This window comes from Electrophorus electricus, chromosome 4, assembly GCF_041902795.1.
Source record: "Electrophorus electricus isolate QZ-2024a chromosome 4, ASM4190279v1, whole genome shotgun sequence".
Classification (NCBI taxonomy): domain Eukaryota; kingdom Metazoa; phylum Chordata; class Actinopteri; order Gymnotiformes; family Gymnotidae; genus Electrophorus; species Electrophorus electricus.
Genome location: NC_137500.1, coordinates 24,155,419 through 24,170,000, shown reverse-complemented (window position 1 = coordinate 24,170,000; position 14,582 = coordinate 24,155,419). Strand labels below are relative to the sequence as shown.

General features: G+C 44.1%; 2 protein-coding genes and 1 non-coding gene across 3 annotated transcripts in view; all 3 read right to left on the bottom strand.

Moving 5' to 3' along the window:
• ppp1r18 (protein phosphatase 1, regulatory subunit 18) overlaps positions 1-3,635 on the bottom strand; it is an 11,298-nt gene extending 7,663 nt beyond the window's left edge. The window contains exon 1 of the mRNA XM_035523891.2: positions 2,526-3,635. Coding sequence (XP_035379784.2) covers positions 2,526-3,380 — 855 coding nt within the window. The 5' untranslated portion in view covers positions 3,381-3,635. The remainder of the gene's footprint in view (positions 1-2,525) is intronic.
• Positions 3,636-11,659: 8,024 nt separating this feature from the next.
• On the bottom strand, positions 11,660-14,582 carry nrm (nurim). Its single transcript, XM_027023895.3, has 4 exons — positions 14,323-14,582; positions 13,532-13,725; positions 13,199-13,375; positions 11,660-12,678 (listed from the first exon to the last, which is right to left on the bottom strand). Exons 1-4 carry the CDS (start codon positions 14,471-14,473, stop codon positions 12,367-12,369), a joined length of 834 nt encoding a protein of 277 aa, XP_026879696.2. The 5' UTR covers positions 14,474-14,582; the 3' UTR covers positions 11,660-12,366.
• Positions 13,818-13,890, bottom strand: trnak-cuu (transfer RNA lysine (anticodon CUU)). Its single transcript has one exon. It is a non-coding gene; the product is annotated as a tRNA-Lys (tRNA).

Genomic DNA, 14,582 nt, shown 5'->3' with positions numbered 1-14,582 from the left:
GACATTTCTTGTTGGCTAAGGAACTACTTTTGAACTTAAAATATGCCTACTTCTGATAAGCTGTGATGGACAGAGGCCGTGAATGCCTGTGATGATGGTAGTTTTGAGAATTATGTAAAGCCACCTCAGTAGGTTTTCAGTAGGTCACTCAATTAAGACACTGCTACTGCAGTGCACAGAAAATGAATCAGTTGTTTTTTCTTAAAGGGACAGCGTTTGGGAGTTTGGCCAGCAGTCTGAGCTGTTCTGTAAACCGCTGAACTCTTTCTCTTTTAATTCTCTCAGAGGCAGATCTGTGCTCCCGTCATCTGATTGAGACAATCAAACAATATCAGAAAATATCACTAGCAAATATCTTTAACAGATCTTTACTAATTTGGTAAATGTGGAAGTTCCAAAAAATGCATTTGTGGCCTGGCTGGGTATAAACAATAAAAGTATGAGCCATGGTATGACGTAGACTCTTGTAACCACAGAATTAGAGGCAGAAATATCCTGCAGATAACACAAGCCAACATAAATACTGGACAGAACTGCTCTAGCAATAAGCCATATTGGGACAACAAAACTGAACTGAAATGAACTGAGATGATAGTCATGGCAGAAGCTAGTAACCCGGGCAGAAGCTAGTAACCCGGGAAGAAGCTAGTAACCGGGACAGGGTTTAAGTATATACAGTTGTGGCCAAAGGTTTTGAGACCAGCACAAATTTTGGTTTTCACAAAGTTTGGTGCTTCAGTTTTTATGGTGGCAATTTGCTTTAACTGTAGATTGTGAAGAGTGATCAGATGAATTGCAATTGAACAAAAAACTGAAATGTTTGGTCCATAGCCAGGAAACTCCCCAGATCTCAATCCCATTGAGAACCTGTTGTCAATCCTCAAAAAGAGTGTGGACAAAGAACACAGAAAGTGTGATCCAAGCACTGATTTGGCAAGAATAGGTTGCCATCAGTCAAGATATTCCCAGAAGCTGATATCCAGCATGACAAGGCAAATTGCAGTCTTAAAAAAAAAAAGGTTCAACACTGTAAATATTAAGTCTTTGCTTAAACTGGATATATTTGTCAAAAAGCTAAAATAAAATAAAAACTTATGAAATGCTTATAATTTACTTCACTATACCATATAAACATCTGACAAAAGGATCTAAACTGAGGCAGTAAACTTTGTGAAAACCAAAATTTGTGTCATTCTCAAAGCTTTTGGCCACGACTGTTTATCATCAAAGGCAGAGAAAATGAGAATGCAGGCGTGTTGCCTTTGTGGTTTTCATCTGTGCTTCATTACCTTGCAGTGCATCAGTGTTATACCCACCGCTGCTCTGTTCCGGGCACCTGCCACCTCGTTGATCCAGCCAGCAAAATAAGCATGATTGAAACAATAGCACTGATTCAACAATCTCAGATTCCCTAAAGCTCTTTACATGTTAAATACACACACACATGGCTACATGAGCAACTCTTACATGTTCCCAACACAGCCACTGGTTTATCTGCAGTATGTGTATGTGCTAGGGGCTTTAGTGTGCTAGAGAATTTCATTACATTACACTGCATCACTTGTTTTTTTTGGTCCTTGTCTTGGAATAGTCATGCAATGCACAGTCTTGGAGTATTCTCTGCACCCCACACAGCTGACTCTGTTTGTCAGCCAATCACAAACCCTGTAATGAGGTTTAAATGGGCGTGTCAGAGCAGAAATGCCAAACATGGCAGTGTAGGAACAGGTTTCTTTCTTGTTTTAGACTAAATGGCTATAGAGTGAAACAGGGTTGTTTTATGGTAGCTGAAATAGGAAACAGCAAAAGAGAAAACTGCAAGTATATTGCCAGGTTCCCCAGGAAATGACCTCAAACAGATGCCCTGATGCCTACGGTACAGCATGAGAGGATGTGCTGAAGCTGTTTGATTTCTCCAGTCATGGCCCCACCCCCTATGAACCTTTGTTAAATTTACACTCCTAATGAAAACCAGATCTGCAAATGTCTGTCATATGCCTGTGTTTTTGAACAGCTGCTTGCATTGTGTGTGTGTGTGCACATGTGTGTGTGTGTGTGTGTCTGGCACATGCAGCATGTTTGTGTATATATATCTCAGTGTGTGTGTGTGCAGGTAGGTATGTCACATCTAGTGTGTGTATGTGTGTGTGCAAAGAAGTGAATGAACCACTTCACCCATGTGTTCTGCTGTTGTGAGTCTTAAGCAATCTTAAGCAGGCTTAAGACTTAAGATCACTCATACCTGGATACATTATAGCAGTGCTAATGGAAGATCATTCTCTCTCTCTCTCTCTCTCTCTCTCTCTCTCTCTCTCTCTCTCAGAATTGTAAAAGTGTGTTTAGGTCATTGACTAATGGCTGGTCACCCAGGGAGATGTTTAAGCAATTCTGATCTTGTGACTTTCATAATGCCACAAGAAGTGCAGCAGATACAAACCACACTGAAGCACATGTTAATGCAGTGCCTCATTTCAGAAAACTGAAACTAACACGGTACACTGCATAATAAGTCTATATATCCTTACCGCTTTTGGTGATCCTCTGTGTTTCACTAAGCAGGAGTTCTCCAAATTCTGGTACCCACCAATAACCTCAATCTCCTCCACTGTAGGGTACCTCTTCTTACACCCATCCCCCACAGCTTTGGGGGCAGGTGCTGGTGTTTGGGGTGTGACCCCTGAGGGTCTTGCTGGGGCTGGGGTTCCTGCAGCCAGCCTCTTGGGGTTGATGGTGATGGTAGTGCCCCTCTTCCCTCGGCCACCAGAGGCACTCCGGATGGAGAAGAGGGGAGAAGAGAGAGAAGCAGTAGGGGAGAGAGCGGGAGAGGGGGACACAGAGGAAGTGGGGCTGGGTGAGGACTTGATATCTTGTTCCTGGGGTTTTGCGGTGTTTTCGAGCAGTCGAGAACCCCGAGCATTTATGGTGAAAGATCTGGTCTGGGGAGTTTTCAGTTGTAGCCACAGGTCTGTGTGCTGTGATGGGCAGAGGGTCTGGGCTTTGTGCATCTCTGTCTGTGTGTCTGCCACTTTCTGAGTCTCAGTTGTCTTCCTCCTGTTCTCTTTCTGTGGACCATGCCGAGGGTTTCTGTCACTATGGGAACTGCCCCCCACTTCCTGTTCTCTGAGCTGCAGCTGTTCCACCTGCCGCTGCACTGACTGAAGCCCAGCTGTTTCCGTGTTGACCGCCGGTTGGCCATCCCTCACCCTCCTGTCTGACTGCTGATTCGCCGGCTCCTGGGGAATTGGCAGAGTTTGTGAGCCAGAGCTGAACCGGCCCTCCGGACAGAACTTCCTGCTATGTGCAGGGACATCTGAGCTCCTGTCGCCTATACACACCCCAGTCCTCGGAACCACGGCCTTCAGGTTGTAGATCCGACTCATGGCACCCACAGAGTGGAGAGTGGGGCTGAGGAAGAGCTCGGTGGGGAGTGAGAGGACGAGGGAGGTGGTCCAGAAGATCCTCCTCTCTTTCTTCTTCTTCTCCTGGTTCGCCTCTCACACTGTGGGTATTCTGCTTATCACCAGTCTCCTCATGTTGCTCTGCGCAGCACTGCCCGTCACCATGGGTTACCTCGCTGGATAGTTTGGGGCTTCTTCTCTGGCTGAGAGAGACTGTAACATTGAGAGAGGAACAGAAGAAGGAAGTTGGAGGCTGGCTTATGACGTTAACTTCCTTTGTGACGTCAAACAGATTGAGAGTCTGCGGCAAGGCTACTTCCTGTCTGTTCTCCATCACTTCTCTTACCCTCTTTCTTCTGACTTCCTCTCTCCTCCCTCCATCACTCATCTTTCCTCCCCCCATTCCCTCTCTATCTCTTCCCTGCCCTCTGCTCTTTCTCTGAGAGATCCTCTCTCTCAGGGCTTCCTCTCTGGCCAGTGTGTATTTGGGCCTTCAGAGCTGAAGGTTCAGGCCCTGTGTGCTTTCTTCAATGGCAGCTGTGTGTGTTGGGTGTGTCTTCATGCTCCTCTCCCTCCTGCCCAATCACAATGCCCCCTCCCCCCCTCTCTCCCAACTGCCTGAAGCTTCTCCCAGTCCAGAGCTTCTCCCAGTCCTTCTTTTCTGCTCTGTCCCCCCTTCCTCAATGAGCCCTCATGTCCTGTGCCTTGTTGAGCTTATCCAGTTGTGCCTCCATGTGGTAAGACAGGCAGGGTGCAATGTGGACCGCCGAGTATTCGTGCCAGCGGCAGTCCGGCAGTATAATCTCCAGAATTGAGCCGTGAAGCTGGGAGGAACTCCACGGCTGGAGCACTGCGGCCAGCAGCACTACTCCTGCATCCTCTCCTGTTGCCCTGAATGTTGCGGAGCCTTTGTCTTTCAGAGACCTCTTGCGTCTCTCACAGAGTCTCCAGTCTGTTGGCTTTTCCCATTTTTTCCCCCCCAGTTCTTGTCCTTTCATCCTTACTCAGTTCAACTCAAATCAAAGGAGCTTTATTGGCATGACTGTATCATTTAAAACTTTGGCAAAGCAAATAGTTTGGAGCTGGACAATAATGGTTGTGACAATAAATGGAGCTGGACAATAAATGGTTGTGACAATAAATTATAATATAACTAGATAAAACAAAATCAGTAATAATAAAAGTAACTATATTAATAAGATAAAGATAATAATTATGTACAGTGAGAGGTGGGTGTAGAATTTGTTACTCACTGTCTCTCAGGCTTTGACATATTGCCACCTCATTTGCAATGAAAGGTGTTGTTTCCTTCTCCAAAAAAAAGGGTGTATTTTTATTTATTTATTTATTTTTTTAGATTAAAGAGAATTTCAAAATGTGGGCGTACTCCTTCTGCAGGTCTCCCGCTCTTCTCATCTTCCCCCCAAATCCTCCTCTCTCTCCCATCCTGCGGGATGAGTCTGCCAATACGGCTTTCTGTGGTGATTCACTTGCTCTCTCGTTATTCCTCTCCCTCTCCTACGTTCCCTCTGTCTGTCTGGCTCTCTTGCTCCCTCACCTCCTCCTCCCCTGCCTTAGCACCTCCTTCAAATCACGACCTATCACTGACCAACCACTTTCCTTCCCTCCTCTCCTGGTGTCATCGACCTCCGTCTCTGACCACCACCCCAAGCGTCAGCCTGCAGTCTTCAGAGTCAGAGCACGTTCTCTCCACCACCCTCCTCTCCTGGCAGCGCCACACACACACACACACACACACACACACACACACAAACAAACAAACCTAGAAACTAAATGAGCGTTTGGGTATAGGCCAGATAGCCTCACCTCCTCTCCATTCCCTCCTCTGGTGTTCCAAACTAATGCCCATTAATGAAGCAGTCACTGCTTTTGGAGCTGCTGGGCGCTTCATGATGCTCAGCAGACACACTGAAGGGGTGGCTGACCCCGCCCCGCTCATGCTCAGCAGACACACTGAAGGGCTGGCTGACCCCGCCCCACTCATGCTCAGCAGACACACTGAGGGGCTGGCTGACCCCGCCCCGCTCATGCTCAGCAGACACACTGAGGGGCTGGCTGACCCCGCCCCACTCATGCTCAGCAGACACACTGAGGGGCTGGCTGACCCCGCCCCACTCATGCTCAGCAGACACACTGAGGGGCTGGCTGACCCCGCCCCGCTCATGCTCAGCAGACACACTGAGGGGCTGGCTGACCCCGCCCCGCTCATGCTCAGCAGACACACTGAGGGGCTGGCTGACCCCGCCCCGCTCATGCTCAGCAGACACACTGAGGGGCTGGCTGACCCCGCCCCGCTCATGCTCAGCAGACACACTGAGGGGCTGGCTGACCCCGCCCCGCTCATGCTCAGCAGACACACTGAGGGGCTGGCTGACCCCGCCCCGCTCATGCTCAGCAGACACACTGAAGGGCTGGCTGACCCCGCCCCGCTCATGCTCAGCAGACACACTGAGGGGCTGGCTGACCCCGCCCCGCTCATGCTCAGCAGACACACTGAGGGGCTGGCTGACCCCGCCCCGCTCATGCTCAGCAGACACACTGAGGGGCTGGCTGACCCCGCCCCGCTCATGCTCAGCAGACACACTGAGGGGCTGGCTGACCCCGCCCCGCTCATGCTCAGCAGACACACTGAGGGGCTGGCTGACCCCGCCCCGCTCATGCTCAGCAGACACACTGAGGGGCTGGCTGACCCCGCCCCGCTCATGCTCAGCAGACACACTGAGGGGCTGGCTGACCCCGCCCCCGTCCCTGCTCACACTCACTAGTCTCCACATGGCCCCCACATGCTCCCAGGTCATGCTCCTGCCTTCATCATCATTCTACTGCTCAAGCTGTTCCTCCCTCTTTTTTCATCCCGCTCTCTATCATTATGTCCTCTATGCTCCTCTTCCTGATGTTTTTACAGATTTCTGTGTGTGGGATTTCAACTGGATGTTTGTCCCAATTTGTGAATTGTTTTGTTTTAGGGGTCTCCACATCTCACTACTATATAATGAAATTTGTGATTGGTATTTCAAATGTGATGGATTTTTTTAATAGCAAAAAGAGCTCTTCACTTTTTGTTTAAACTGTTTCACAACTGGAACTGACATAATGTCATAGTTTGGGTTTTTGGTGTTTTTTTCAAAGCAATTTTCCAGTATTTCAAAATATTGTTACAGTCCCACTCTGGTAGGTGACAGTAGGACAAGGTCATCAGCATTGTCATGTCGTTAATGACATCATACATTTCCCCCCTTACACCATTTTAAATACACTTATGAAATAATCCTTGTGCCATATTGAGTCAAAACATTTTTGAAAATCTATAAAGCATGCAAAGATTTTGCCTTTATTTTAGTTTACATATTTGTCACCATTGGTGTGTGAAAAGTGAAAATGTGCTTGGATGCTTGATAATTAGGTAAGAAGGCAATCTGAATTTTGCCAGGCAGCTTGGTGATTTGCACGTTTGCTTTGCAGCACTCGGGTCTTGGATTTGAGTCCCTATCTGGGTGGAGTTTCCATGTTCTCCCTGTGTCTGTGTGGGTTTTTGCCAGGGTCTCTGGTTTCCTCCCACAGTCCAAAAACATGAAAGTTAGGTTGACCGGACACTCTAAATTGTCCTGTATGAATGGGGCCAGTGTGTAAGTATATATAGATGTGTGTGAATGTATGCATGGTTGGTGCTCTGTGCTGGTCTTAACCTCCTCCAGGGGGCTGTGGTTTCTGATTTGCTCTGTGCAAATTGGCTGCTACCTTCTCATCAGTGTGTGATTGTGAAAAGCTACTATAAAAAATGTTTGAGTATGAGGAAGGTGCTATATAAATGTAAACAATAATAATACCATTATGGTCTGTTAGAGTTTGTTAGTCTACTGTTGAGAATGCTACAGAACACCTTTCCCAGGTTTCTGGGATTCCTCTGTAATTGTGTCAAATGTATCAACAGATTTGAATATGGGGGGTTGAGTCCCTTATTTCAGACTACATTTAAAGCAAGATTGAAAAGTTTTAGAATAGTCAATTTGAACTTATAGTCTGTATTTTTTGTTTAAGATGCCATCTGTACTACAGGCTTTTCTGGGTAGGAGACTTGAGTTTTTCTTCCGCTGTGGTCAGGAAGTCCAGTGGGTTTTGATCATTCTTAATTAAATCCTTAATTGTTTTTGTTGTTCTACTTTATCACTGGATTTGTGTATCATTTTTAAAGATGGTTTCTCCATATTTCTCCATTTTTAATTTTTATATCATCTTGGTTTCTTCTATTTAGTGATTTTAAATTGTTCCAGAATTAATTAGAATTAAGTGATTTTTCCAAGTTATTTATTTAGTTTTGGATATATTTGTACTTTTTTCTTTTCAATATATGTTTATATTTTTTAAGTACCTCACAGAATTTTGTGTGCGGTGATTGTGTGGTTCTTTGTGTTTGTTGTTGGATAAATTTCCACCTTCTGTTCTTTCTTTTTTCCCAGTTATCTGACTGAGTGCTCTTTGGTTTGCTTTTCTTAATAGGCTAATTTGATATTTAGGTTACATGATCAAAAATGTTTACAATGCCTATAGGAAATCTACATACCCTTTAGAAATAGTAATTTTTTTGTCTTACAGGCTAAAATCAGAACTCACAGCTTTGTATATTCATTTTTCTTTACAACATTTATATAATGAGAAAAAAAGAAAATGGTTCTGAAAATACATTTTAAAAAACTGAAAAACTAGAATAACAGGGTTGGAAAAGTGACCAGTCCCCTGATTTAGTACTCTGTAGAGCCACCTTTTGCTTTAATTACACACATCAGTCTGTTTGGATATGTCTTTACCAGCTTTGCATACATAGACTGTTTCCTTCTCCTAACTTGTGCCTGTCCACAACCTTATCGCAGAGCCCTCTTGAAAGCATATTTCCATCCATGGTGAATTTTTGTGTCACCCTGCATTACTAGTAGTGGAATCCTCAGAGAATGGCTGGTTCTATACTGAGGTAATCAGAACCACTACGTTTGCTGGAATGTGATTGGTTGTATCTGATCAAATTTATAATGATTACCCTAAGGGGCTGGTTACTTATCCAAACCAGGTATTTTACTAATTAAATTATAATAATTATAATATATATAATATAATTTTTATGTGTAATTTTACATTGATGATGAGGGTTAGACTGTATAAACAAAGCTGGAAAATGTTAGACCTAATTTATTTTCAAGGTGTAATGTGACAAAATGGCAGGGTTTTGATAGGGTATGATGATTTTCTATAGTCACTGTAAGTTTTCCACATCCACTTCAGCTCTCTTTATTTTGGGCACAGGTGTTTGACAGAAAGGAGTTAAGAAGTGCCTGGATTTTTTGGCTGTTGATTGCATGGAGATATTTTTCATGGCTGTCTTGGGCCCACCTGAGAGGTCATTTAAGTTTGTACATTTGGTTGGGTTTTAGTCAACTGTGATTTTTAACTGTCCTGCTTAGGTATATTGTAATTTGGCTGTGGACAGTGTTAATGGCTTGACTGTGAAGGCTATCAATAAAGTCAGGTCCAGATCTGTTATGATGTAGTCTACGGTCAGCTGAGCTGTAGGTGAGCTGACTGAAGGAGCCCCATCACAGCCATCTGTTTACCATGTACAGATCCAGATGTCCACAGAGCTGCAGTAGGTTCTTCCCATGTGCATTTAAAGGCTTGTTGTGGTTTTCTCTGGGAGGAAAAAGGAAATTAACATTATTTCCTGTTATAAAGTGGTTGCACTGAGTTCTGATAATGTCTGGTTTGGTCTTCTGTTCTGTCTTAAGTCCCCACAGATAATTACATGGCCTTGTGTTTGGACATGGTTAATTTCATTTTCTAGATTTAGGAAGGTTTCTTCATTGAAATAAAGGGATACTGGAGAGATATATATTGCACCGAGGAATTCATTTTGAGGTGTTGAGATTTAGTGCTCATTCATTGTTAACCACAAATGATTTTCACGTTGTTTTATTGTTTCAGTACAGTGGGTTAGTTCTGATTTAAACCATAAGAGAATCACCATAAGAGTTTCTACCATTAGTCCCCCCTCTTGACTTGGTGGAGACACTAACTCCCTGTGTTCCCTGGGTTTCTACTCTGAGTCCCTCCTCTTAACTTGGTGGAGACACTAACTCCCTGTGTTCCCTGGGTTTCTACTCTGAGTCCCCCCTCTTGACTTGGTGGAGACACTAACTCCCTGTGTTCCCTGGGTTTCTACTCTGAGTCCCTCCTCTTAACTTGGTGGAGACACTAACTCCCTGTGTTCCCTGGGTTTCTACTCTGAGTCCCTCCTCTTAACTTGGTGGAGACACTAACTCCCTGTGTTCCCTGGGTTTCTACTCTGAGTCCCTCCTCTTAACTTGGTGGAGACACTAACTCCCTGTGTTCCCTGGGTTTCTACTCTGAGTCCCCCCTCTTGACTTGGTGGAGACACTAACTCCCTGTGTTCCCTGGGTTTCTACTCTGAGTCCCTCCTCTTAACTTGGTTGAGACACTAACTCCCTGTGTTCCCTGGGTTTCTACTCTGAGTCCCTCCTCTTAACTTGGTTGAGACACTAACTCCCTGTGTTCCCTGGGTTTCTACTCTGAGTCCCTCCTCTTAACTTGGTTGAGACACTAACTCCCTGTGTTCCCTGGGTTTCTACTCTGAGTCCCTCCTCTTAACTTGGTTGAGACACTAACTCCCTGTGTTCCCTGGGTTTCTACTCTGAGTCCCTCCTCTTAACTTGGTTGAGACACTAACTCCCTGTGTTCCCTGGGTTTCTACTCTGAGTCCCTCCTCTTAACTTGGTTGAGACACTAACTCCCTGTGTTCCCTGGGTTTCTACTCTGAGTCCCTCCTCTTAACTTGGTTGAGACACTAACTCCCTGTGTTCCCTGGGTTTCTACTCTGAGTCCCTCCTCTTAACTTGGTGGAGACACTAACTCCCTGTGTTCCCTGGGTTTCTACTCTGAGTCCCCCCTCTTGACTTGGTGGAGACACTAACTCCCTGTGTTCCCTGGGTTTCTACTCTGAGTCCCCCCTCTTGACTTGATGGAGGGGTCCACTAACTCTGTCTCCTGGGGGACAACCAGTGGGCTCATCTCCTCTACATCATGTCTCTTGCAGAATCAATATAGTTTCGTGTCACAGTGCCACCCCACTGCCAGCAGGTTACCGGCACTCAGCAGTGCACATGGACTGGTGTTTATGTTAATCTTTTGTTAATTGTCACTTGTTAATGTTCTGTTTGTCTAAGCCCCCTCAAGTGGTTTTGGCTTTTTTGTTGTTGTAGCAGTGAGGGTACTTTTATATTCAGTGCTGGCAGGCAGTGGTGCAGTGTTTGTCCCTGTGGTAGGTGTTGGTACGGAGAGCACACTCTCCAGAGATGCTGGCAATAATTTTCTGAATTGTGTATGAATGAAAATCTTTGCAGGTCAACAAGGTGGACATGATTTTTGAATTAGGGAAGGTGTTATTGGCTTTATCTATGACTGCTCTCAGGGATACAGCCCCTCCTTCTTGCTGAGCTCCATGGTCATTTGTTCCCATGTGAATTATCACATGGCTCGGTGACCTCAGTTTTGCCTCCGAGTAGCTCCAATGCTTTTCATGTAGTAGTGCATTAGATTTTAGCCACACTGTACCTAGAGAAGACTTCTTTCTCATCAATAAACTTACCATTGGATTCTATTAGAAATGCATTGTCTAGTTCTTCTTTCTGCTTTGTGCAAGCTGGTGGAGGTTGAAGCTGGGGGTACAGGTTAGTCAGGGTGGCGTTCTCTGCTGTTGGAAGACTGTGTTGCTGATTGAAGGAGAGTAGCTGTTTTATCAGACTCATGACGGGTCTCAGCAGTGACATGACAACCCCAGCAACCCTCATGTGTCTGATCAACCCAGCAATCCTGATGTGTGTGATCTGCCAACTGAAACTCCAACAGCCATGTCAGTGTCAATGCAGTATAGTCAGCGTAGCTGTCAACTCATTACAGCAATCAACAACCTTTAGAAATTTTACAAACATGCTGACTTTGAAATTATGCCACACGTCAAGATGCAAATCATTGCTCACCCACAAGTAAGTAAGTTACAGAATATTTAAAAAATGTAATTCCTATTATCACAGTTCAAAATGTTTTCATTAATAAATTCCTTTTTTTTTTTAAGGTAAACTTTTGTACACAATATATAATTCATGTTGGCATGAATTCCAATTAACAAATGCATTGAACAAAATCATAATCATAGGAACCACATGGTGCAATGAACGTAGAAATCAAATGCTTTACTAAATAAGAGCACACATACGTTTAGATATACAATAGACTGCAAATAGATGTGCTGCCCCCTAGAGGTGTTAAGTCTTGCAATCTTTTTTACTGCAAATGGTCACCACCATTACGAAAATGTCCCAGTGGAGAAGTTATTCATCATTTCCCATTATGTGATTACTAGGGGGAATTAGACATCTTTCAACTTTTTCAACTGCGGTGGGTAGAGCACCTCTGGGCCTACCAATGCCTGAGTAAGGCTTCAAAACGTAAAAGCCTGGAACACTGCAATAAGAATACAAGAGTAAAGTAAGTAAAGAAAGTATAAAATTATCAAATGAAATTTTGCCACCTTGTAGAATATCGTATGCCTTTTATGAACCATGCTAATGTAAAGTAAGAATATAAGCCATATCAACTGTGTTTGTGTACTCTGTGGCTGTTTTGTTGTTTGTTGCTTTTATTGTTTGTTGTTATCATCTAACAACCTTTCACCTGTCCTACTGACCTTTGACCTCTATTACACAATCAAGAACCACTTGATATACTTCTTCAGCCTCTGTGGCATCTGTAAATACCTCTTAATCTGTAAAAACACATTCTCCACATTTTCAAAAATAATGATATAGTATTTTATACTCTATTAATTATCACAAACATGAAACTAATTCTATTTGAATAAAATGCACTGCATATGACACATAGTTCAGTTCTGCTTGTGATCATTGTTGTTATTAGGCTGGGTACTGCCCCCTTGTCGATTAGAGAAGAGCTGCAGCTTGCTGTGGAACTGTGTGTTGAGGTAGGCACAGTCCTGGTCGTCCAGCGTGTGTGCGAGAGCCAGGTAGAGGGACAGGTACGTGGCCAGCACACACCTGTCCAGCGACAGTGTGGGCACTAGCCAGAGTACCAGCAGCAGCTCCACAAAGACAGGGTGACGCAGATGGGTGTAAAGACGCTGGGCTCGGGGCGACTTCAGAGAGAGTGGATCACCAAGTCCTAAACACTCATAATACACCTGAGAGAGAGAGAAGTGAGAGAGTGAGTGAGAGAGAAAGAGTGAGATGAGCAAGGGGTGAGATAGAGAATGGAGTAAAAGAGAAAGACAAACATAGTTATTTTATACATCCCCCCCCATACTATAATCCTCCTGTGTGGATTAGCAGTCGGACTCTTTGAATACTACGTGTATTCTGACTTTAAGAGATTAAGGCTACACAGACAAATCTACACTGATTATCTCATGTGTATACCTGGTTTGTTTGTTTTTGTTTATTTATGTTCAAATTCAAGTTTGGTTTATTTGTCACATACATAGTCATACACAGTATAACTCGAAGTGAAATGGTTGAGAGTGCTGTCCAAACTGAGGAAAAAGAAAAACAGGGGTGCATAGAGAAATATAGATATTCTATATATATATATATATATATATATATATATATATAGATAGATAGATAGATAGATAGATAGATAGATAGATAGATAGATAGAGAGTGTGTGTGTGTGTGTGTGTGTGTGTGTGTGTATACACACACCTGTTTGAGGCCCAGTAGCTCTGGGTAGTCAAATATGAGCAGGATGCTGCAGATGACCGCCCAGCATAGGAAATGCACCGTAAAGCAAATGAGGGGAAACCAGATATCCCAAGGTGCATTGCGCACTGACCAAAGACAGGGGGCGCTGGTCACAGGCTGCCAGCAGTGCATTAACACCTGCAGCAGGATACAAAAAAGAATGTATAATTTCTAATGACAACTGGTACTCTGTTTAGAAACAAATATCGCAAAACAATAAAAACAAGCAAATTCAGGAAAATACAAACCTTTTAAGATTTGCTGTAGATATGTGTACGTGTGTGTTTCAGTTACCTGCAGTGCGAGTGCTGTAGTAAAGCAGTACAAGGCCCGGTGTAGGACCCCCAGTACAGCCTGGCAGGCTGTTTTCACTGGTGCCCGGGCAAGCACGCTGTGCTGGGCACTGAAAAAAGCTAAGAGTGCTAAATCTACACCCAGAGCCCTCAGAACTGCACCGTCTCGCAAAACCACAGACCACGACACTGCATCTGAGGGAAGCAACGACAAAATGTCTTACGGAATTGTAAACTAATGCTGGAACACAGCAGAGCAAGTGCTGAGTGGAGGGAAAATGACAATGCGCCCAACGTGGGGCTCGAACCCACGACCCTGAGATTAAGAGTCTCATGCTCTACCGACTGAGCTAGCCGGGCTGTGTGTATCTTTCTTAATATTAGTGAGATTAGCAACATTCCCGATCTTATCACCATAACTTTCATATTTGTTTACTAATTTAATTAAATGTAAACCGTACAACTGCCGCTTAAATAAAACGTTATACAAACTGCAACATGAGCTCCGTTAAAACAAACACTACCAGTTAACGTTAAAAAACTAACGCTAAGCATGTTGTTAGCTAGAACATGGGAGTGACAGATGTAGCTAAGATAGCTAACAGCTATTCTAACTAGATAACTGTTTTATCTAGCAAAGGCTCACTCGTTTAGCTATCTGAAAAGCATAGTTAGGTGTGCCAATAACATACAATTTTACAATTGAAACATTAATTTCTGTTTAAAACCATTTTAGCACGTTATCGTGCTAGCTAACTTGGGAGGACAATAATTTAGCTAATTTAATGTTACCTTGACACAGCGATGCGCCACCCGTGATGTTGTGGTAAATGGCCCGAAAAGAAATGAAACGAACGAAATCTGCACCGGTACCAAATACGAAAACGAAGTTTATTAAAGCTATAACACAAAGAGTTACATCGCGAACTATATTCGACGCCATATTAATATTTTGCAAGTTATACTTGTCAAATAATAAAATACTTCCGGAAAATATTAGTAATAAGCCAACTTCACCACAGGCTGGCGACACTGAACGTCTTCTTTGAGCG

What these genes read in the sequence shown, in the direction of transcription:
- nrm (XM_027023895.3), bottom strand. Translation starts at nt 14,473, where the DNA reads ATGGCGTCGAATATAGTTCGCGATGTAACTCTTTGTGTTATAGCTTTA. An exon ending in TGGCGCATCGCTGTGTCAAG is followed by an intron (nt 13,726 to 14,322) that starts GTAACATTAAAT and finishes TGCTTCCCTCAG; the next exon opens with ATGCAGTGTCGTGGTCTGTG. An exon ending in AGCTACTGGGCCTCAAACAG is followed by an intron (nt 12,679 to 13,198) that starts GTGTGTGTATAC and finishes TCTCTCTCTCAG; the next exon opens with GTGTATTATGAGTGTTTAGG.